The 20,995-nt window shown below is 56.1% G+C and overlaps 1 protein-coding gene across 7 annotated transcripts; it reads left to right on the top strand.

Annotated features, from left to right (window-relative positions):
• Positions 1-9: 9 nt before the first annotated feature.
• On the top strand, positions 10-20,132 carry METTL22 (methyltransferase 22, Kin17 lysine). 7 transcript variants are annotated; one of them, XM_045047610.1, is made up of 13 exons: positions 10-134; positions 2,990-3,155; positions 5,802-6,155; positions 11,264-11,338; positions 11,428-11,572; positions 12,353-12,426; positions 14,228-14,299; positions 15,612-15,665; positions 16,373-16,453; positions 16,666-16,768; positions 18,618-18,786; positions 19,153-19,264; positions 20,020-20,132. In XM_045047610.1, exons 2-13 carry the CDS (start codon positions 3,050-3,052, stop codon positions 20,106-20,108), a joined length of 1,434 nt encoding a protein of 477 aa, XP_044903545.1. In that variant the 5' UTR covers positions 10-134; positions 2,990-3,049; the 3' UTR covers positions 20,109-20,132. The 7 variants fall into 7 exon arrangements, with proteins under 7 accessions (XP_044903545.1, XP_044903544.1, XP_044903546.1 ...); XM_045047609.1 differs by having other exon boundaries at positions 11,177-11,338; XM_045047611.1 differs by lacking the exon at positions 11,264-11,338.
• Positions 20,133-20,995: the final 863 nt, after the last annotated feature.

Below are 20,995 nucleotides of genomic sequence, written 5' to 3'. Positions count from 1 at the left end.
GTGGTTACCGCGTGGCGCCCGCCGACGCGCGCGGAGGAGGCGGGGCCGCGCCTGCGCAGGCCGCCTACTATGGCGGCCGCCTGAGCCCGGGGTTGAGAAGTCTCAGCCGGACCCCGTCCTGGTACTCGCGGCGGGTAAGTTCCTGGGAGAGGCGGCCGGATGCGGGGAGTGCAGGGAGCCTCCTGGCAGCGAGCCTGGCCTCGAGACCGGGCTCCCATGGACCTAAAGCCCAAGTCCTCTCGGTCTCTGTTCCCTTCCGAGCAAGGGTGCAGGGAGAAGGAGCCCTCTTGTCATGTGAGTTTCTGTCCCGGGCCCAAGCAGCCCCCTCGGTTCCGGATTAAGAAGGGAGAGCGAGGCCGAACTATGACTTTTGAAAGGGGTTCAGGGAGGAGGCAGGACGGAAAGAGCCCCGGGGGAGGAGGAGGTCTCTGGGGCCCCTGACCCCAACTCTCGGCGGTGGCCCCTCCAGCTTCCCCGTCTTCATCTCTGGTCTGTATTATCCCACGCCTGGCCACCTACTGTCAGAGAAAGCAAACTGCTTTGGGGGGTAACCCTGACTGGGGAACCGCCGTAGAAACCATGACGGCGTCTTAGTCTAGCCCCTACAGCTTTTAAGAGCCAAGGACACACTTGTCAGCAGGTGCTGCGGGATGAACCTGCAGCCCCAAGGAAGTCGGAGGGGATCCCATCTGCAGTGCGGGTGCCCTTTCCCTCCTCTCCAGTGAGGAGAGCGGGTCGAGACACATCCATTTGTAGCATTCCCAGACAGATACTCCGAGTCAGCTGTTCCCAAATGGAAAAACTTGTTGCCTTTCTCCATCTCCAAGCTCGCTCGTCAAGAATTACGATTATTGCTATAATGACTGATACTTACTCTTGTTCTTTATTTGACCCAAACCTTAAAACTGATCCTCGTCTCGTTTAATCCTCACACAAGCCCCAAGGTATGTACAAGACACATGTATTCCCCCATAACTGATTCTAGAAGAAGCCCTTTAAAGGGGTTCCACTTCCTGGTTCTCAGTTGTAGGGCACATTTCCAGGAATCCTGGGTAATTCGGCTTTTAAAACCGAAAATTCAACTAGCATTTAAGAATATGAGTATTATTTTGGTCCGTCTTTAAGAAAAGCTGATGTGTAATTGTAATATTACGCTCCTTTGTGGGATGTCATTTTTCCAACAAAATAGCACTATGGCAGGAAACAGCATCCTTTGGTTCAAGTTTGACTTTTCACAGCATCGTCACAGGGGATCTTTTTTTTTTCTTCCAAAACTATAGGTGGAAGTCCTCAGTTTCCCCCAGGACATCTTTCAATGCTGGGAGAGCCACATCTACCTTTAAGACTTTCGGTCCTTTTTTGGGATCCAGCCTAACTTTTCCAGTCCTCATTGGCTGAGTGCTTCTGCCTGAGGATGGGGCATGTCTCCTCCATAACTTCCACTGGCATCATGAAATCATGCATCATTTTACTAGCTTCACAGCCTCCCTTCACAGCCCACTTGGCTCTGTCCTGGCTTACACTGTCATGTGGGAAGAGCCAGCATAGAGACTAATTTAACAAGGTGTCAGCTTTTTCACGAAACAACTTTTGGAAACTTTTGTGAAACTTCGGCTCCCCCACGTCAGGTCCTTAAACCGAGGAACTTCTGTTACACGTGCTCAGATTGTGACAGTACGTGCATTCAGATTGCAAGGAGAGCCTGTGTTATCATCCCATTTTCCAGTTGAGGAAATGGAGGCCTGAGAGGTTCCATGACATGCCTAACACACACAGCTAGTGCACACACCTAAGCCAGGTAAGGAACAGTCCTGTCGGGGGTTATGGGCAGGTTTGGGCCGAAGGCCTGAAACCACCCCCAGGACAAGGAACTAACAGCTGTGGACCATGGACAATGCTCAGTGCTTTATGCCCCAGGACCCCTGCACAGTGAGAATATAGCTGGAGAAGCAGGTCCAGATAGGTGATGTAATTTCCCCCAGGTCTCATCACCACGAGGTGGGAGACTGGGGTGTAGACATGGGTCTGCTTGATGCTTTTTGATGAGGCGGCCCACTCGGTTTGGAGGGGGAGCCTTTCTCTTCTGGCCACTTTGCCTCAGGCGTGGTTTTCCAGACTTCAGTTGTTGCTGTGTTAACCTGCATAATTTCCTCTATCTACATATCACCTGTATAGTGAGCGCCCCTTGGTTGCTTTTCCTTTGCATCTACTCTTTTTTTTTTTCTTTTTTTAAATTTAAAAAGAAAGTTTCAAAGCAACGAAGGGCATTTGGACAGCTAGGGTCAACTTCTAGAATAAAAAAAGAAGTAAAGGGAAAATAAATGCAAAGCGCGAATTGAATTGACTTTGTAAATCCAATACTGTTTTAGGCAAAACCAGCTAAGAAATACATTTGCATGAGAAATGGGGATAGTTGACTATGGATGGAGTTTTAAATAATACAAAGGAATTAATCATCTTAGATCTGCTAATGGTCTTGTGGTAATGTAAGAACATGTGTTAGGAGACAGACGCTGTAGAGGAATTTAGAGGTAAAATATCTAGAATTTACTCTCAGTTCAGGAGGGCAAAAACCCCAGTAGATCATTTGACCTCCTATGACAAGGTGTTGATGATCATTGGATCTAAGCAGCGGGTATATGCCTGTTTATCATGCTATGCCCTCAGCTTTCTAGTCTGTTTGAAAATCTTCACAGTAGAAGAGTTGGAAATTAAAAGGGAAGGATATCAGTATACATGGAAATTCGGATCCCTTGCCATAAGTAAAAGATTACTGTGCAAACACAGTGCAAACAAAATAAAACAATTCTAGCTGGATTCTTTTCCCTCGCGAAGGCCCTTGCAAAGGCCCTGAGACTTTCTCCTTTAGGAAAAATGAAGAGAATTACAAAAGGAAGCATTTTCTCCTGGGGTAATGCAAAGCTATTTAAGTATTTACACTGTTCCCCTTTGAGACCTGCCATCCTGAGGACCTGATCTTGCCTTCCAGGTGCTCCTGTCCCATGATTCCCGTGGAGCCCGGCCATGGTAGCTGGCCCCCACCCTGGCCATGGACGAGGTCACCTTCAAAAGTGACACTGTGCTGTCAGACGTCCACCTCTACACCCCGAACCACAGACACCTCATGGTGCGGCTGAACGGCATGGGGCAGCCTGGTAAGGCCCGGGTGCGTGCGGAGGGGCCCAGCACCCTGTGGACCCCGTTTTGTTTGGTGTTTTCTCCTACTCCTCTCTTTGGGGAGAAGATTGGGAAGATTGGATCGTTCAGCTGTTTTCACTCCACTTCTTTTTTTTTTTTTTCTCAAGCGTTTATTTATTGAGTGAGTAAGAGAGAGAGAGAGAGAGAGAGAGAGCGAGAGAGCGCCGGGAGGGACGGACAGAGAGAGAGAATCCCGAGCAGGCTCCACACTGTAAGCACAGAGCCCAACACAGGGCCAGATCCCACAAACTGAGATGACCTGAGCCAAAATCAAGAGTTAAGACTCTCAACCAACTGAGCCACCCAGGCACCCCAACCTCACTCCACTTTTTTTTTTTTAATTTTATTTTTTTAATTTATCTCCAAGTTAGTTAGCATATAGTGCAACAATGATTTCAGGAGTAGATTCCTTAATGCCCCTTACCCATTTAGCCCATCCCCCTTCCTACAACCCCTCCAGTAACCCTCTGTTTATCCTCCATATTTAAGAGTCTCTTCTGTTTTGTCCCCCTCCCTGTTTTTATATTATTTTTGTTTCCCTTCCCTTATGTTCACCTGTTTTGTCTCTTAAAGTCCTCATATGAGTGAAGTCTTATGATGTTTGTCTTTCAAGGACTAATTTCACTTAGCATAATACCCTCCAATTCCATCCATGTAGTTGTACATGGCAAGATTTCATTCTTTTTGATTGCCGAATAATACTCCATTGTACCTGTGTGTGTGTGTGTGTGTGTGTGTGTGTGTGTGTGTGTGTATGTGTACCACATCTTCTTTATCCATTCATCCATTGATGGGCATTTGGGCTCTTTTCCATACTTTGCTGTTGTCGATAGTACTGCTATAAACACTGGGGTGCATGACCTCACTCCACTTAAGTGCCCTCTTTCATAGAGTAAGCTGTGCTTTCCTGAGCACCTACTTTGTGGAGGGGGAGAGGCACCAGGACTTGATGCTGGGAGTGCAGTAGGGGATGAGCCAAGCCCTGCCCTCAGGGAGCCCGTGGTCCAGGAGGGAGACAGGCTGGGGCTCCCAGTGGCGCCCCCACCAAGGCATTCTGGCCCCCTTCATCGGCCCCCTGCATCACTTGTTCACCTCCGGCTCCTCCCACCCGGGCTCCCTGGCTTTGCTCTGCACACCTTCCCCCTGCTTCTTTCCCCCAAAGCCAAGGGGATCTTTTGAAAATGCATATCACATCAGCGCCCTGATGTAGACCCCCCAGTGACTCCCTCTTGCTCTTAGAATGCAATCAACACTTTAGCCTGGCCCATGTGGCCCAGCCTGACCCAGCCCTTGCCCGTGTGTCCACACTGATCATTCTCTGCTCCTTTCCGTCTTTTATGCGCTGCGTGCACTTCCTCAGTGCCTTGGCTCTCACCGGTTTTCTACCCAGAAGGTTCTTCCCTCCCAGCCCTGACTCCACATGTCACCTCACACAGGTCCTCCCTGACCACCCTCCCTGGCTTTGATTTCCCTGTATTAGCCTGTCCTTGGGTGCAGTGCTCCCCTTTCTTTGTTTTTTTTTTTGTTTTTTTTTTTTATGTTTATTTATTTTTGAGAGAGACAGAAACAGAATGCAAGTGCATTGGGGCAGAGAGAGAGGGAGACACAGAAGCAGAAGCAGACTCCAGCTCCAAGCTGTCAGCCCAGAGCCCAGCGTGGGGCTTGAACTCACAAACTGTAAGATCATGACCTGAGCCCAAGTCGGATGCTCATCTGACTGAGCCACCAAGGTGCCTCTGTAGTGCTCTCCTTTCTTTGTGTCCCATGTGGATCCTGAACTCAGGAGCCTGGGACTCAGAACAGATCGGTGACTGGCCTGCGGTCAGACAGCCTGGGGGGGTGGAGGGCTTGCACCCCTGCCTCCAGCCCCCCTCTCTGGAACCTGTGCTCTTACTGAAACTTGTCCCAGTAACTCTCTAGCCACCAGATGGGGGCGGCTCCTTGGTGTCCTTGTCCCATCCTCCAGATTTTTTTTTTTTTTAATGTGTATTTATTTCTGAGAGAGAGACAGAGCACAATCAGGGGAGGGGCAGAGAGAAAGGGAGACACAGAATCTGAAGCAGGCTCCAGGCTCCAAGCTGTCAACACAGAGCCTGACGTGGGGCTCCAACGCATAAACCATGAGATGATGACCTGAGCCAAAGTGGGACACTTAACCAGCAGGGTCACCCAACCCCCCCCCCCCCCCCCCCCCGTCCTCCAGATGTTAAGAGGTGGAACAGTGTAGTATGAAGGGCATCAGTTTAGGAATGAGCAGACTGGGTTTGAGTCTTGCCTCAGCCATGTCCAAAGCTGTGGGGCCTTGTCAACCCACTTAATTTCTCTAAGCCTCAGTTTCCCCATTTGAAAATGGAGCTGGTGCCACTGTCTTCATAGCAACAGGGAGGGCTAAGATAATGAGAGCTAAGTGTTTTCACGGGAGACGCTCATCACATGGTAGCTGCTCTCAGTGGCCCCAGCATCTGGGCTGTGTCCAGCGGGCCTTTGCTGCGGGCATTGGGATGCCTCCATCTGGCGTTTAAAACTCTGGGTGGAAATAAGATTTTCTGGAAGGAGGAGACACCTCGGAGACACTCTCCTTTTGTGTTCGTCTTGCCTTTCAGTTTTCCTGTCCCAGTTCAAGCTTCTGTGGAACCGAGACTCTCGGACAGACTCAGGGGCCGAGGGTGATGGTCGTGGCGCTCTTCTCACCGAGGAAACGCCACCATCCGGACCGGGCAGTGCCAGGCCCCCTCCGGGGAGTGGCCACAGTGACGCCACCAGCCAGGTGGGGCTGGGAACTCGGCTGGACGAAGACGGGGATTTGGACGTGGAGAGGAGACCACCGCCTGCTTCGGACCCCGAGCCAGCAGGGCCTCCGAGAGACAAGGTACATCCCACGATTCTAACGCAGGAGGAAGAGGACCCACTGGCAGATGGAGCACGAGAGAGCAGCCCCCGGGATATCGTCAGAATAGGTAAATGCAGGTCCGGTTTGCGCGGTGGGTCGCACCGCAGTGCTGATCGCGGCCCAGGGCGTGGGCTGTGTGTGGGGGGCTCTGTGTGCCCGCCCAAGTCTGGGTGCAGTAGGACCAGACAAGGGACCAGAGCCAGCTCCGCGGAAACTGAGAGCAGGTGGTGCCGCTGCCAGTAGGGGGAGCTGTTCAGGACACACAGGTCCCCTCCCCACTGCCCCCAGGGTACAGTCCAGGCCACTGGGCGTAGCTCGCAAGGCCCTGTCTGACACGGCTGTGCTCACCGCACACCCCTCTATACGCTTTCTTGCTGCGGGCCTCTGCTCTGCTCCACCTCCCTCTTGGAGAGCCTGCCCCCAGCCTTTGCTTTCTTAACACATTGCTAGTTGTTATATGTATCAGCTTAGCCATCGCCTCCTCCAGGGAGCCCTGCTTTTACCCCTCTTGCGTCGATGTTCTGATCCAACTCAGTGTGCTGGGGCCATGGGTCAGGGTAGAGTTTGTGGAAAACTTGGCCAGCAACAGGGAGCCATGGGAGATTCTGGAGCTGGAGCATGGCAGTGGGGGAGAAGGAGGTGGACCAGAATTAATCTGGAGGAGGCTTGTGGGCTAATCAGACGGCCTGGGAGCTAGCGGCCAGCTGGGAAAGGGGAGGCGGTGACATGGCAGGAGAAGGGCCGGAATGACTTCTGGCAGGCATGCAGGGCAGCATCACGTGGTCACCGCTGGGCACAGGGGCTTGATGACACCAGGATTTCAGATCTTGGAAGCGGGCACATTAGAAACGCCAGGAGCAGTAGGGAGCTGGGGCCGGAAGTGAGCCACTGATGTTAAACACCTGTTGTGTTTAGACATTTTATCTGCGTCACTTCGTAAAAAGGAGTCTTGACAGCCCTGCTCTGAGGGTCAGGGGGAGTGTACAGATAGGAGGTGACAAGCTGAGGCCATGCAGCTGGGGGGCAGTGAGGAGGTTCTGAATCCACGCCGTCCATCTCCACAGCCAGGCCTCTTGCCACCCCGACACTGCTTGTTTTGGGGGAAAAGAACTCTGAATTGAGTCTGTTCATTGAGATCCAGGGTCCCACAACCCCTGGCAACGGTGCAGGTTGGGGCCGGAGGGTCAGTTAGGGCCCTCTCAGAAGCAGAGCAGCTCTTCTCCATCCACGCAGCCATACGACTCATAGTTGCTGAGTGTCTGCTTGGTACGAGGCCGACTGTTCTAGACCGTTCCGTTGGGGGTGTTGTGTAATTCACACCAGAACCCTACTCCATGTTTTCCATGGAATGGAATGTTCCATGTGAATGTTCTTCACAGCCTTTCCAGGGGTGAGCATGCTCATTTCACAGATGTGAGATTTGAGGCTCAGAGAGGTTGAGGAACTTGCCCCAGGTCACACAGCCAGTCAGTGGCAGGATGACGATTCACACTTAGGTCTGTCTACACCACAGCCTATGTTCTTACTCAATGTCACATGATCCGAACATTGGAAGGTTCTGTTCTGGGGAGCTGTTGGCAGGGGGGTTGGGGGGAACGCTACGATGGCTCATTTTGCTCTCACTCGTCACTTAATTGGCTTCCCTGAGCAGAGAGTGGCCGACTTGGTTGTTCATACTGAGGGTTCGGCCTCTGGCGTGTGTGTGTGTTTAACATGCTGAGAATTTACCATCTTGCAAACTGAGAACAAAGTCCCACAGCTAAGGGCCAGTGTATGGCCAGGTTCCCAGCCAGTCCATCTCACGGACCTCATGGCGGGGTCCCTTCCTTTCAGCAAGCGTCATTCAGTCCTACCTGCCCCGAGGGAGGGGAGTGCAAGGCAATTAAATTAGCTTCCAGCAGTAACCTCTTGTTCCAACTGTGACGTAAGGGACCAGGTCTTGGACTCTGGCAACCAGCAGAGCTGGGCTTTGACCCCCCACCACCTTCACAAGCCTGGTGATCTTTGACAAGTGTCTTGCACACCCAGAGCCTGTTTTTGCACCTATAAAACAGAGTCCAGGATACTGCCTTTTGGTGATAATGTAATAAATAATGCCCAGTAAGTGTCTGTACGGGGCCTGGTACAGAGCGGATGCTAAGCTGATGTCCGTCTCCTGACCACCCTTTTCCTCCGAGCCATAAACCAAGTCATTTTTTTCAGGGTGTGGACACATCTCAGAAGCCGATTAAAAAATACGGGAAGAGAATGGTTTCCAGGTCATTTCAAGGGATTGTCGAAAACTTAAAAACTTTATTCATGGACCTGCTAGGAATCCACAGACCCAAGGTTCAAAGTAAATTATGGTCATTTTCTCTGCTTTATAGATAAACTGAGACCCAAAGAGAAGAGGAAGAGGCAGGGCTGGAACTCAGGCTGTCAGCTTCTGACGCCCATGCCTCTTCCCTTGGCCACGTTCCCTTAATCTCTCCAGACTCTATTTCCTCATCTGTAAGATGGGTGTAACCACTTGTAGTTGTGAAGAACGAGGAGATGGCTCGCAAAGAGCTCTTAGCACAGTGCCTGGTCACATCGTTAGCTTTAGTCCCTGGGGTCTGCTCTGAGTGCAGGGAGGGAGGCTGGCTGAGAGAGAGGGAGGTTCCCACAGGTCTAGAGACATAGACCAGACTCTGAAACTTTGTCTCAGCCCATCTGCTAAGCCCAGTTTCTCACGGGCATAGTCCTCAGCATGGGAGGAGGCCCACGGGAGGAAAGACGGGCCGCACCCGGGGGATGGTGCGTGGTGGGGGTGCGAAGACTGGGGAGGGGGCAGGCTGGGGGCAGCCGACACCGAGGGTCTGGAGCAGGGCTGCAGAAACAGGACCCCGGGGAAGCCTCTTCCCTGCCACTCTCAGTTCAGGTTCTTCGGCCTGCCAGAGGGGTCCCCTGCCCATTGTTCTTTACACCACATCCCTGGGCACCCTCTTGGGTCCAACCGCACGCCCGCCACTTACCAGCTCTGACCTCAGGCCGTCTGCTTCGCCTCTGTCAGCCTCCTTTCCTCATCTGTGAGATAGCACCCAAGCCCATTCCCCTGGTGGTTTTGAGGGTGAAATGAGAGGTTGCTCTCAGAGCGTTTGGCATGGTGCCCGGTTCGGAGAAAAGGTGCTTTTTCCGTAACTTTTACAACCACAGTGCTGCGCATTGGCCTCGGTGTGTTCATCTGTAGGTGGGGTGGTGATGGCTACTTCACAGGGCTGTTGTCAGGATCAGGTACAACCTCAGTGGCCCCTGGCCTGGCTCAGGGGGCATCTGTCCAGTCAGTGTTCAGTGAAGGGACTCTGTTGTTGGTGGGTGGGTACGTGTTGGGCTTTGGTGGCCTGAAGTCCTGAAGGGTGCGTGTCGGGGCTAGACGTGGCCTCTCCCGAACCACCAGTGTCCCGTCCAGCCAAGGTGCCACCAGGCAGTGCGTCAGTCATGTGTTCAGGGATCAGATTTTAAGTCTGCACCTCGGGCAAAAATCTTGGGTCAGACTTACCCTGGAGAAGCCCACAGAGCAGCGGTCCCGGTTCTCAGGAGGAGCGCACACGACCGGTCTCCCCCCTGGCCCGGGGAAAGGTGGCTGCCGCTTTGATTGAACACGAGAGAGGTTGCCTTCTGTTCTGGACCCCGCTCGTATGCACGGCTCTCGGCTTTCACGGGACTCCCTGAGATGCCGGCACTCTGAGAACGTGAGGACCCCCTCACCTCCTCGGGCAGACCCTCACGGAGGGCGCGTGGGGACACATCCCTGTGGGCCTCGGTCCCTGCTCCTGTTGTGAGCGTGTGGTCTGATCTGTGCAAGGCTGGTGGTCACACGGAGCTGCCCCACTGTGTGCATGCCCCCCTGTGCGCGTGCCATGTGCGTTTTCCTCTGGTGGCTGTCACCATCTTGCTTAGAAATATGGCAGCCGCGGGGCACCTGGGTGGCTCAGTTGGTTAAGCGTCCAGCTTCAGCTCAGGTCATGATCTTGCCATCCGGGAGTCAGGCTCTGTGCTGACCACTCGGAGCTTGGAGCCTGCTTCGGATTCTGTGTCTCCCTCTCTCTCTGCCCCTCCCCCACTCACACTCTATCTCTCTGTCTCTGAAAAATGAATAAACCTGAAAAAAAAAATGTTAAGAAATATGACAACCAGCTCTGATTAACAGCAAGGGTATTTGCCATTTTCCTTTTGCCCTTTGGTCTCATATTTCTGTTCTCTCCCCCTCGCCCCCATGCCTCCACTGACTTTAGCTGAATATATTTTGCGCTTGAGAAGACTTCTTATCATAGTTCACCTAAGAAAGGATATAAGCTCCAACTTACATTGTTGACTTCTGGTGTGGTTGTAAGTGTAAGAAAATACTTGGAGGGGCGCCTGGGTGGCTCAGTCGGTTAAGCGTCCGACTTCGGCTCAGGTCATGATCTCGCAGTCCGTGGGTTCGAGCCCCGCGTCGGGCTCTGTGCTGACAGCTCAGAGCCTGGAGCCTCCTTCGGATTCTGTGTCTCCCTCTCTCTCTGCCCCTCCCCCGCTCGTGCTCGCTCTCTCTCTCTCTCCCCCTGAAAAATAAATAAATTTTTAAAAATTTAAAAATTAATGGGGCGCCTGGGTGGCTCAGTCGGTTAAGCGGCCGACTTCAGCTCAGGTCATGATCTCGCGGTCCGTGAGTTCGAGCCCCGCGTCGGGCTCTGTGCTGACAGCTCTGAGCCTGGAGCCTGTTTCAGATTCTGTGTCTGCCTCTTTCTCTGACCCTCCCCTGTTCATGCTCTGTCTCTCTCTGTCTCAAAAATAAACGTTAAAAAAATTTTTAAAAGAAAATACTTGGAATGCGTTGTGACTCCTACCAGCTTACAGTTGATCAGGACAACAGAAGTATGTTGTAATGTAACATGCAGTTATCGAGCATCATGAAGTGCCGTGTGCGTGTTTGACGAGGTGGGCCCACGACCCACGGTGACCCTAGTCTTCAGGCTGTGGGTCCGAGACACCCGGTTTTCTGAGCAGCCTCAGGGCCTGCACTGTGAGTGACGCTCACCCACCCGTTTCCGCCCCGACTGCTGCGTGACCTGTGTTTCTGCCACTCTCTAGAACGCCCAACTTCAGTGCCCATCTGGCCGTGTTTGCAGATGCCATGCGCCTCGTCTGTCTGTGTTCTGTCCGTCTGCATTTTCACAGTGGCCCTTTCTCTTTTGGTCTCCATCCTGTCCAGAGCACACCATGGCCACCCCCCTGGAGGATGTTGGCAAGCAGGTGGGTAGGCCCCATCCACTTCCTGTGGCCCTGTGGGGTCTCCCCGGAGCCTCACGTCACCTGTCATTCCTGGTCTGTGTCTCCTCCAGGTGTGGCGGGGCGCCCTGCTCCTGGCAGACTACATCCTCTTTCAGCGGGACCTCTTCCAGGGCCGCACCGTGCTGGAGCTCGGGGCGGGCACGGGGCTGGCCAGCATCATCGCAGCCACCGTGGCACGCACGGTATATTGCACAGGTAAGCCCGCCACCTCGGGCTGTGGGGACGTCGTCTCTTCGCAGGGAGCGTGCTATCAGAAAGGGAGGAGCCGCTGGGAATTGGGCCTTGGCCGCTCTTGATTTTGCCATCCCATTCTGCTGCTTTCTCCACCCTCCGGCCACACCCACAGTGCAGGACCCCTCACTCCAGGAGGCACCAGCTACCCCCCTGAAACCTCCTCTCACACCCCATCACCCTGGGAAAGAGCAGATGTCTGAGAAAACAGCGAGGAGCGTACCTTTTATAAGACTTGAAAACGGGTTTATCGTTTTTTTCTTGGTTGTAAAAATCTTGCCTACGTGTTGTGGAAGCTTTCTAGGGCAGCAGATACAATTTACTCATTTTGTTACCAACCCCAGATCCATTCAACAGTGTGCAGTTTATGGAGCTCTGGCCGGCAATATGCCAGACAGGGTCTTAGATGCAGGAGATCCAGGAGCGAATAGAACAGATGAAGTTGCTGTCTGCAGGGAGCTTTGCGATCCATCATTACACAGTTTTTTCCCTTGTGGTTTTTTTGTTGTTGTTTTGTGGTTTTTTTGGAGCGTACCTACTCCCAGACAGTAGCTGAGATCAGACTGTGTATTCTGTGCTGTGTGTTGCCAAAAATGTTGAAAAACGTTTTTCCAAAAGCATTTTCCAAAGTCATTAGAAATTATTTATAAGTATGACTTTTAATGACCAGGTAATATTTATCTCTGGGCATTTTGGTGGTTGCCATGTGTTTTGGTCTTTTTTGTTTGTTTGTGTTTTTCACAGTTGTCCGTTGCCCCGTGGTGAGCGCGTTTGTGCCCTGTTGTCTCATAGTCCTCAGGCTGGACTCCTAGAAGCAGGCGTGACCCTTTATAAGCTTTTGCTACACATTGCCAAGGGATTTCTCTTTCAGTGTTTTATCTTGCAATAATATTATACCGGCGTGGAAACTGTGAAAATATTACAGCGAATGCCGTGTAGCCCTCACTCCCCTCCCCGCAGTGATGACGTCTTACTTAACCATAGTTCGGCGATGATGCCGGCAGCTCGACGTGGGAGCAGCGCTCTCGGCTCCCTGCTGGCCCACACACCCTTTCAGAGAGTGGGAACCAGTTCGTAAGAGAGCAGTAGCTCATCAGCTAGTGTCGCTGTCCCTGACATCTTCCACGTCTGCTAGGCGGGAAGGGGCATCTGCTGCTGTGGTCTGCATCTCGTTGACGCCTGGCCACCTGCTCCTGGTGCCCATCTTTTGCTTCTGAGACAGGAAAGGGAGGTTGGGGGTCGCCTGGGACGGGGCACGCCTGGCAGATACTCTGCATCAGCCACTGCCGGGAGTCCGCGGGGCAGCCCCCGCCTTTGCTCCATCACTGTCTCGTGTCGGTTGCCAGCGAGCGCTTCTCAGAGTCAGGCCATAATCCCACTCGCGGGTGCCCTGCCCTGTGCCTGGTGCCCAACTGCAGGACGTGACCAAGCTGTCTTACCCCTGAGAGGGAGGTTTCCTGGCACAGAGAAGAGAGCTTGCCTCCAGACAGCACGCTGCAGTTTGCACGGCCTCTCGCGTGCTTCTGCACCTGCTTGTACCTTCACGGTGAGCCCGGGCATTCGCCAGGGAGCCGGGCACCAGTCTGTCCAGGTGGGCAGACTAAGGCTAAGGTCGGGTGGCCGGCCGCAGGTCATACACACAGCTACTGTCATGTGGGGCGTGGGGAGGGCGCCGGTGGTTCATGGAACAGAGTTTTCCACGGAGCAGAGTTGTGAGAGCTCCCTCAGCAGCTGACAGAGGGATAATTGGGGGTCAGCCCCAGGCCTCTGGTCTACCACCACGCCCCCTCGGCCAAAGCTGCTCTCTTCTGTCCCATTTTCTGTGTCAGAATCCCACACGAGATCTATTTGGACAAGAACTGCCCTAAATACTGACAAGCCGCTGGACTGGTGTGTGCAGTAGTCCCTTGAGCCAGTGGCCCAGGGAAAGGGACAGATGTGTCCCTGTGCTGAGCAGGGCACTTCCCCCACAACCAGGCTCTGCGCGTTCCTTGAGTCCACAGTGAGTGATGGGACAGAGTCTGGGCGTCCACAGCCGTAGGCCAGGCAGGCGTCACCACACGGCCTTCGGTGCCTTCCACACGTGCGTTCTCCTGACGCATGTTAGGGGTTTGGTAAGTTTTGGTAAAATGCCCACACCCCGTGCCCATCAGGGATGGATGCACTGACTGTGCCTGGGTTCTGCTGAAATGGTGAGAGACACCACCTGGTCAGAGCAGTGGGAGGCCCGGGACGCACGCGGCCGTGACGGCGAGTCATGCACGGGAGGGCACCCGCGGCTCGTTGGAACCCGCTGTGTGTCTCGATTCGTCGCATCCAAACACCCGCGTCTGTGTCACACGCGCTAACCGCACTGCGAGCCCTCACCCCTTCCCTCTGGAGCGCGCACAGAGTCGGTCCCCACCAGCACCGTCAACTCTTCCCTAAGGAAAAGGTCATCGAGAAGAGCCTCCAGGGGAGCACACTGAACCGTGGCAGTGCGCACGCGGGAGACGCTCTCCTCTTCGTCTGGTGCCTCTCTGCAGTCATGCTGTCGTCCCAGCTCTCTCCAGGCAGAAACCGGGGGATGACAGTGTGGTGACGGCTGGGGTCTTATGGCCTGCCGTTCTGTTGTTCCAGATGTCGGCGCAGATCTCCTGGCCATGTGCCAGCGAAATATTGCCCTCAACGGCCACCTGACTGCTGCTGGAGGTGAGGCCCGGTGGGTCTTCCAGCGGGGGGGAGGGTTCTCTGGCAGGTGGGACAAGCACCTTGTACTGTGACACTGGGAGATGGGGTCTGGCCACTGCCCTTCTGGGCACCGCCCTGGCTTCCCAGAGCTTCACGTCTGATGACTCCGTCCTCGCGCCCTGTCCTCCTCCCCGCATCCCCTGCCATGTCCCGCTTCAGCTCGCTCCCTCCTGGACATCACAGTGGCCCCCACCTGGTCTCCCAGCTCCTTGTGTGGCCCGCCCAAGGTGTCCTCCGGGAAGCATCTAGAGTGACGATGGAAGCCTGACCCCTTAAGTCCCCTCTGAAAAAGCTTCAAGGGTGAAGTCTGAGCCCCTCTGCCTCTCAGCCCTCGTGGTCTGGCCCCTGCCTGCTCCCCTCCCTTTTCCACTGACTGCCTCACTGGCAAGCAGGGCACTCATGTCACAAGTTCCTCCCTCTGCCCAGACCGTCGTCCTCCCCCCCCCCCCCCCGCACCACCCGCAGAATCCAGTTCATGTGACGGAAGCAGCGGCCACCCTCCCCTGACTGTACGTGCAGACCCTTCCCGAGCAGCCGGGGGCGCTCTCCCACTGTCCGGCCGCTCCAGCCCACGGGCCTCAGGCCCTCCAGGTCTTCCACTGCTGTCTGAGTGCACACCGGACCCCTCTGCTTGTCCTGGATCTCACTGGGGTCTGGCCCTGCCGTCTGCGACGCCTGCCTCACAGGGCTCCCTCCGTTCTGGTCACCCTGGCCTGTCTGAGGCTCCCCCCCCCCCCCACCGGCCCTTCGTGCTGCTGCCCCTAATCATGCTCAGACCTCCAGACGAGGTCCCAGCTCCCTACCAGAGCCTGGCTTTGCCTTGAACCACTGCATTTTGACCTGTGTGTGACTGGGTGACACCCTGCTGGGCCACGGGGCCTGCCTGATCCCCGTCACATTGTTTGTCGAATGCCTAGTCAACAAGGGTGGAAGGGGAGGGGCAGGTGTGACTCACCTTCTTTGGAGCCTTCCCTGACACCCCCGCCTGACACCTGAGCTCCTCTCTCCTCCTGTGCTCGGCTTGTCCTCATCACAGTGCCCTGACCCCTGCCTTGTTGGTGTGTGCCCACCCGCCAGTCTCTCCTGGGCTGCCAGTCCCCGAGGACAGGGACACGTCTCATACACCTTTGTATTCCCCGTGTCCGGTGCCAGACCTGATGCTTGGCGCTCCGTGCTGGCGGGATGGAGGGATTTCGGCATAGAATGGGAAGGCTTATCTTCTTCCCCGACTGTTACTAGAGTCTGGACGTTCTGCCTGGTTTTGCTCTTGCAGGCGGTGTGGTTAAGGTCAAAGAACTGGACTGGCTCCGCGACGACCTGTGCACAGGTGTGCCCCCCACCCCCGTCCCAGCGGACTCACGGCCGCTTGTCCTAGCTCCCTGTGGCCTGGGCTGAGCTGCAGGCTCCCGGCTGTGCCACAGCCCCTCGGCCCACGGCCCCTTCTCTCCGTCGGCTGATGATGGCCGCTCCTGGCACCTTCCACCCGCTCTGTCACTCAGACTGGGAGCGTCCCCGTACAGTAGGCACAGTGGCCCCTGAGCTACAGGTGAGGCCCGGCGCTCAGGGCTGAGCACCTGCCCAGGGCTGGGAAGCAGCCTCCCACACAGCACTCTGTCCTGTCCTAAGGGCAGGGCCCCCCGGTGGGGGAGTTTTCTGAATTGATCACCCGGGCTGTGTCAGACCTACATGCTTGTGTGAACTGCCTGCTGTGTGTAAAGTGTCCTTTCCCGTCAGGTGTCAGGTGGGAGAGTCATTGCGTGTCAAGGGTCTGCCCATAGCCCCAGAGCTCCCCAGCCGCCCTTGAGGGCATGTCTAGTAACGCCCACTCCAGTGTGATGCCCTGGGAGGGGAAGCACCCTCCTCAGGGCCGCACAGCAGTTCACGGGGCAGCAGTGCCCGCCCCTCAGTGGGGAGGCAGACCCCTGGCAGCCACGCGTGCTGTTGCTGGGTGCAGCCCTGCCTGCTGGTGCCCGCCATTCCCAGCTGGCCCACGGGGGAAGGGCCGTGCACAGAGTGGCCTCTCCTCTTTCACAGACCCGGAGGTCCCCTTCAGCTGGTCGCAGGAGGATGTCTCTGACCTGTACAGCCACACCACCATCCTGCTTGCGGCCGAAGGTGAGGCGTCCTGGTCGCAGCGGTGCCCCCGCCCCTCCTCCGCAGAGCCCTCCCAGCCCCCAGGCGCCTGCCGTGCCCGCCTGCGGTTTCCAGCCTGAGCACTGTCGCGGGGGCACGTTTCTAGGGACTCGGTGCAGTGCCGGGGGTCCTCCCAGGGGCAGATCTGCCTGTGGTGGTGGGTTTTCCCCTCATGCCCGTTTCCTTCCCCGCAGTGTTTTACGACGATGACCTAACCGACGCTCTGTTTAAAACCCTGTCCCGCCTCGCTCACAAGCTGCAGAACGCCTGCACAGCCATTCTGTCTGTGGAGAAGCGGTGAGCTCCGCGCCCCCCTTGGAGTGCGCTCCTGGCCGCGCCGTCCCGACGCGCACGCACAGAGCCCCTGCTGTGTGCCAGCCCATGCTGCCCTCCCACACGTGACCTCGTGTCATCCCCTGGCCCTGTGTGTGCCTGCGGCCGCCCCCGCCCTGCCGGTGGAGAGGAAGGCTGAGGGGCGCCAGGGAGCCTGTCACGCTGGTCTGCGAGCAGACGAGCCCTTGAACGTAGCTGCACCATGGACACGTGGCCGCCACGCTGTCCAGGGCCTATCTCTCTGAACGTCCCCTCCAGGATGCCGTCTGTCTCCTCAGCACCCCAGGCCTCTGTCCGTCTGTCCTCCCCCGATGCAGACGGACCCCTCCACCCGGAAGCCCTGGGGCTCCTGCTGAGGGAGTGGCATTTCATGGTGGAAGCAGACACCTTTCACACAGTTTTCTCCGATCATGTGGTAGACCATAACCTGTCCTTTTTTTTTTTTAATGTGTATTTATTTTTGAGAGAGCACAAGCGGGCGAGGGGCAGAGAGCGAGGGACAGAGGGTCGGAAGCAGGCTCCGTGCTGACAGCCACCAGCCCGATATGGGGCTTGAACTCACGAACCGTGAGCTCATGACCTGAGCCGAAGTTGGACACGCAACCAGCTGAGCCACCCAGGGGCCCCTAGCCCACAACTTTTCTGAAGGCAATTCAGGATATGTAGCAAAAGCCATAAAACCTGGGTGCCTGGCTGGCTCAGTCAGTGGAGCCTGCCACTCTTGATCTCAGGGTTGTGAGTTTGAGCTCCATGTTGTGTGCAGAGATTGCCTAAAAATAAAATCTTAAAAAGAAAAAAAAAAGCCGTGAAACCAAACGTACTTAGTGAGCCAGCAGTCCGGCATCTAGAAATCCGCCCTGTGGAAATGACCATGGCTGTGTCCACACCATCCATCTGGGCATATCGTTCATACCTAAAGTGTCGAGGAGCCCCTTTGAGGCACACGTGACCACTGACAGCCTGTGGATCTCATTTGGAGACTGGTTTTATAGACCACCCAGGGAGAACGCGAGACCGTCAGGAAAAGTTGAACCCCGACTGAATGTTGGAATGATAAAGAATTATCATGAGATTTGTTTTAGGTGAAACAAAGAAACAGAAGAGGCTTTATGTTTTTGAGATGCTTGTGTCCATCTTCGCGGGAGAAATGCTGTGGTGGCTGGCCTTAGCTATTTAAGAATCCATTCTGGGTGTGCAGGGGGCCTCAGCGGCTGTGAGCTGGTGGTGGTGCAAGTAGGGCCGTCCATCACACTGTTGGAAATTCTTCTTAGTAAAAGATGAGGGGAAGCAAAGGGAAACAGGCAAAGAATTTGAGTTTCAGGTTGAATCGTGTTGCAGGTTGGGGTGGAGAAATGGCCGAGCAGCTGGGCCGGGAGGGCTCTGGAAGGACCCATTTGAAGTGGCCCTGGCCCACCCCCTCCCGGCATCCTTCGGCGCCCACTGCTCTGAGGCCCCTGCCCTTCGTCCTTTGGTCACATATGCAGCCGGGGGCACCCCACGCGCAGATTCTGTGCTGGGGAAGTGGGGAAGCCAGCCCGCGGTGTTCTGTGTCTGCCTCCTGCTCCACTTTGAAGTCCAGGGTGGGGCCCGTCTGTCGGGCGGTGGTATCTCAGGCACCTGACTCAACTTCCCTGAGCCCCGGTTCCCGCGTCTGTGAAGTGGAACCACCTCCCGGGCTCCCCTGCAGATTCGGGAAGGAAGCACGCCCAGTGCTCAGCACCAGTAGGCACGCGGTGAAGATCCACCGGTGGGGAGTGCGGTCGGGGAGGCGGCGGGAAGGCGAGGCGAGTGTGTGTCGCCTGCCTGTTTGCAGGCTGAACTTCACACTCAGACACCTGGACGTCACATGTGAGGCATACGACCACTTCCGCTCCTGGCTGCGGCGGCTGGAGGGGCTCGCAGACGGCCGGCTGCGCTTCGCGGTGGAGCGGGTGGAGGCCTCCTTCCCGCAGCTCCTGGTTTATGAGCGCATCCAGCAGCTGGTAGGTGCGGGCTGTCACTGCCGTGCACGACGCCGCGGACCCAGGGCCCCCACACCGCGGGCGCCACACCCTGGTGCTGCCGGGGCATCCTGAGGGGCCACCGTGTCTGCACGTGGGCCTGCGGGCCGTCTGTCGCCCTGGACTTACAGGGCGCTCTTTCCCTGCGGGCAGTTCCTGCTGCGGAGGAAGTGGGCCAAGCACAGGAGGCGGCTGGGGTGCAGGAAGTCCGCCAGGGGGCACGTGGTGGGGTTCTCGATGCAGGAGTGCTGGAGTTCTCAGTACTGGAGGCCACACCTTCACCATGGACATGGGCTGGCCTCCCAGACTGGGCAGGTGTATCTAATGGCCAGTGGCCCTTCCTACCAGGCCCGCTGGGTCCATCAGACTAGGCCTCTGAGGAAGCCTCCCAGTAGCGGTACACGGGTCGGGTACTGGGCCGAGCTCCTTCCTCCCCGGCCTCAGCTGATGCCGAGACCAGGTAAGTCACCCCGCCAGGCAGCAACAGAGCTGGGGCCCAGCCACTTCCTGTTACAGCTTTAAACCCCCCTCATGGAGGAAATCTGAGAAGTCAAAATTACCCTTGATAATAATCACTTACGTAACTGGGAGCTGCAGTCCAAAGGTCCAGGATTAATGTCTTTTGTTCTCCTTGCCTGTTGGCTGTGGGTGCCCCTTCTCCGGGTGCGTGGAGACTAGGTGTAGTTCTGAGGAGGACAGGGGGGAGGAGGGCCAACAGGGAGCCCAGCCCGCCCAGCAAGCACGGCGCTGAATCCGTGTGGTTGCCACATGCGAGGAGCCACCTTGTGTTTCTGGCTCCACTGCCTCCGGGCCGCCCCCCACAGACGGCCAACTGTCCTCTGCCCGCGGGGACGCCGGGTTTCCACCGGGAGCTGGTGTGTGTTTGCACCTTCTCCGCCTGCCCGCGGGAGGAGGAGAGGCACACGGCCCGGAAAGTCAGCGGCCACGGGGCATGGCACTTAAGAGCTCCCCAAACGGGAAAGCGGTGGCTGGCTGACCCTCTTCTGGCCCATCTTGATTGTGTGACGTCCTCTCGTCCGTCCAGCTCCTCGCTCTCCCGTGGCGAGGCAGAGCAACAGAATCAGGAGGCGCTCCCCACCCTTGGGGCAGCTCGTGTGCTGTGCGCTGTCCTCCGTGGTGAATCACTTGCCTCTCTGACATCGCGAGGTCTCCTTTGCGCCCCTCAGGAACCCCCGCTTTCTCTGTTTGCTGCAGGAGCTCTGGAAGATCTTTGTGGAACCGGTGATGTGACCCACCGCATCCCCAAGCACGGCTTCTCGACTGTTCTTAGAGTACATCTCTAATAAAATCAAAAGCTCACAAAGTGATGTGCTTGAGATTTTATCGTTTTAAAAATGTGGCACGTGTACGTTATAGGCCTCAAGACTGTTTTCTGGGGGCCGTTGCTGCCTCCCAGCAGCAGCCGGAGAGCGTTCTTGCTCTGGGCTGGAAGTCGTGTCGTTGCCCGTGTTTTCCGTGCGGCCAGCTCGTCATGCGCACTCCAGGGCCGTGTCGAGAGCTGCGAGCTGGCTTGGAATCAGCATTCGCAACTTGATTCCACTTGAGTGGACTACTTGGAGGGCTCCTGGGGGGCAGGGGACCCAGGGCCCGGCCCGGGGCATTTAGTGCCCCCCTCTGTCACCTGCTCACAGATGTGTTGAATGTCCACGCCACACCGGCGGCAATAACACCACGCAGAGTGAGGCAAAGCAACCTCATTTCCTTCTAAGGCTGCCTGTGATCCGTTCCTGTCCCTCTGGGGACGCCCATTCAGAGGAGGCGGCAGGAGCTGGCCAAGTGACCTTTATTTTCTGTTTTAACTCTTTGTAACCAAAATCGTGGGAGCCCAGAACAGAAAGAGCCGCTCTTCCCCACCCTGTGTGGCTGCCCCGGGGTCCGTGCCATGATCTGCATCACAGCCTTCCCTCCCACAGCCCGGCTCCTTCCCCTCCTCCCCTGGGGCTTCCTGCTCGGCTTGTATCACAGGAGCACATCTCCGTCTGACATTTTATGTTTTTCTCTTTGGCCCTCCTGTCTCCACCCCTTCCTGTCGCTTTATGACCATTCCCACCATCTCCCCCTCCTCCTCCTTCCGGTCCGGTCCCGCTTCCTGCTGCCTGGGCCCTCCCTGCACATCCCGTTCCCGTATTGCTGTCCTGCAGGCCTGGACCCCGGGCCCAGCATGTGCACC

Source organism: Felis catus, chromosome E3, assembly GCF_018350175.1.
Source record: "Felis catus isolate Fca126 chromosome E3, F.catus_Fca126_mat1.0, whole genome shotgun sequence".
NCBI lineage: Eukaryota > Metazoa > Chordata > Mammalia > Carnivora > Felidae > Felis > Felis catus.
This window is presented reverse-complemented; position numbering and strand designations above follow the sequence as displayed.

Coding starts and splice junctions, on each gene's coding strand:
- METTL22 (XM_045047609.1), top strand. CDS start 3,050: ATGGACGAGGTCACCTTCAAAAGTGACACTGTGCTGTCAGACGTCCAC. Junction 11,339..11,427: donor TGGAGGATGTTGGCAAGCAG/GTGGGTAGGCCC, acceptor TGTCTCCTCCAG/GTGTGGCGGGGCGCCCTGCT. Junction 16,454..16,665: donor CATCCTGCTTGCGGCCGAAG/GTGAGGCGTCCT, acceptor CCTTCCCCGCAG/TGTTTTACGACGATGACCTA.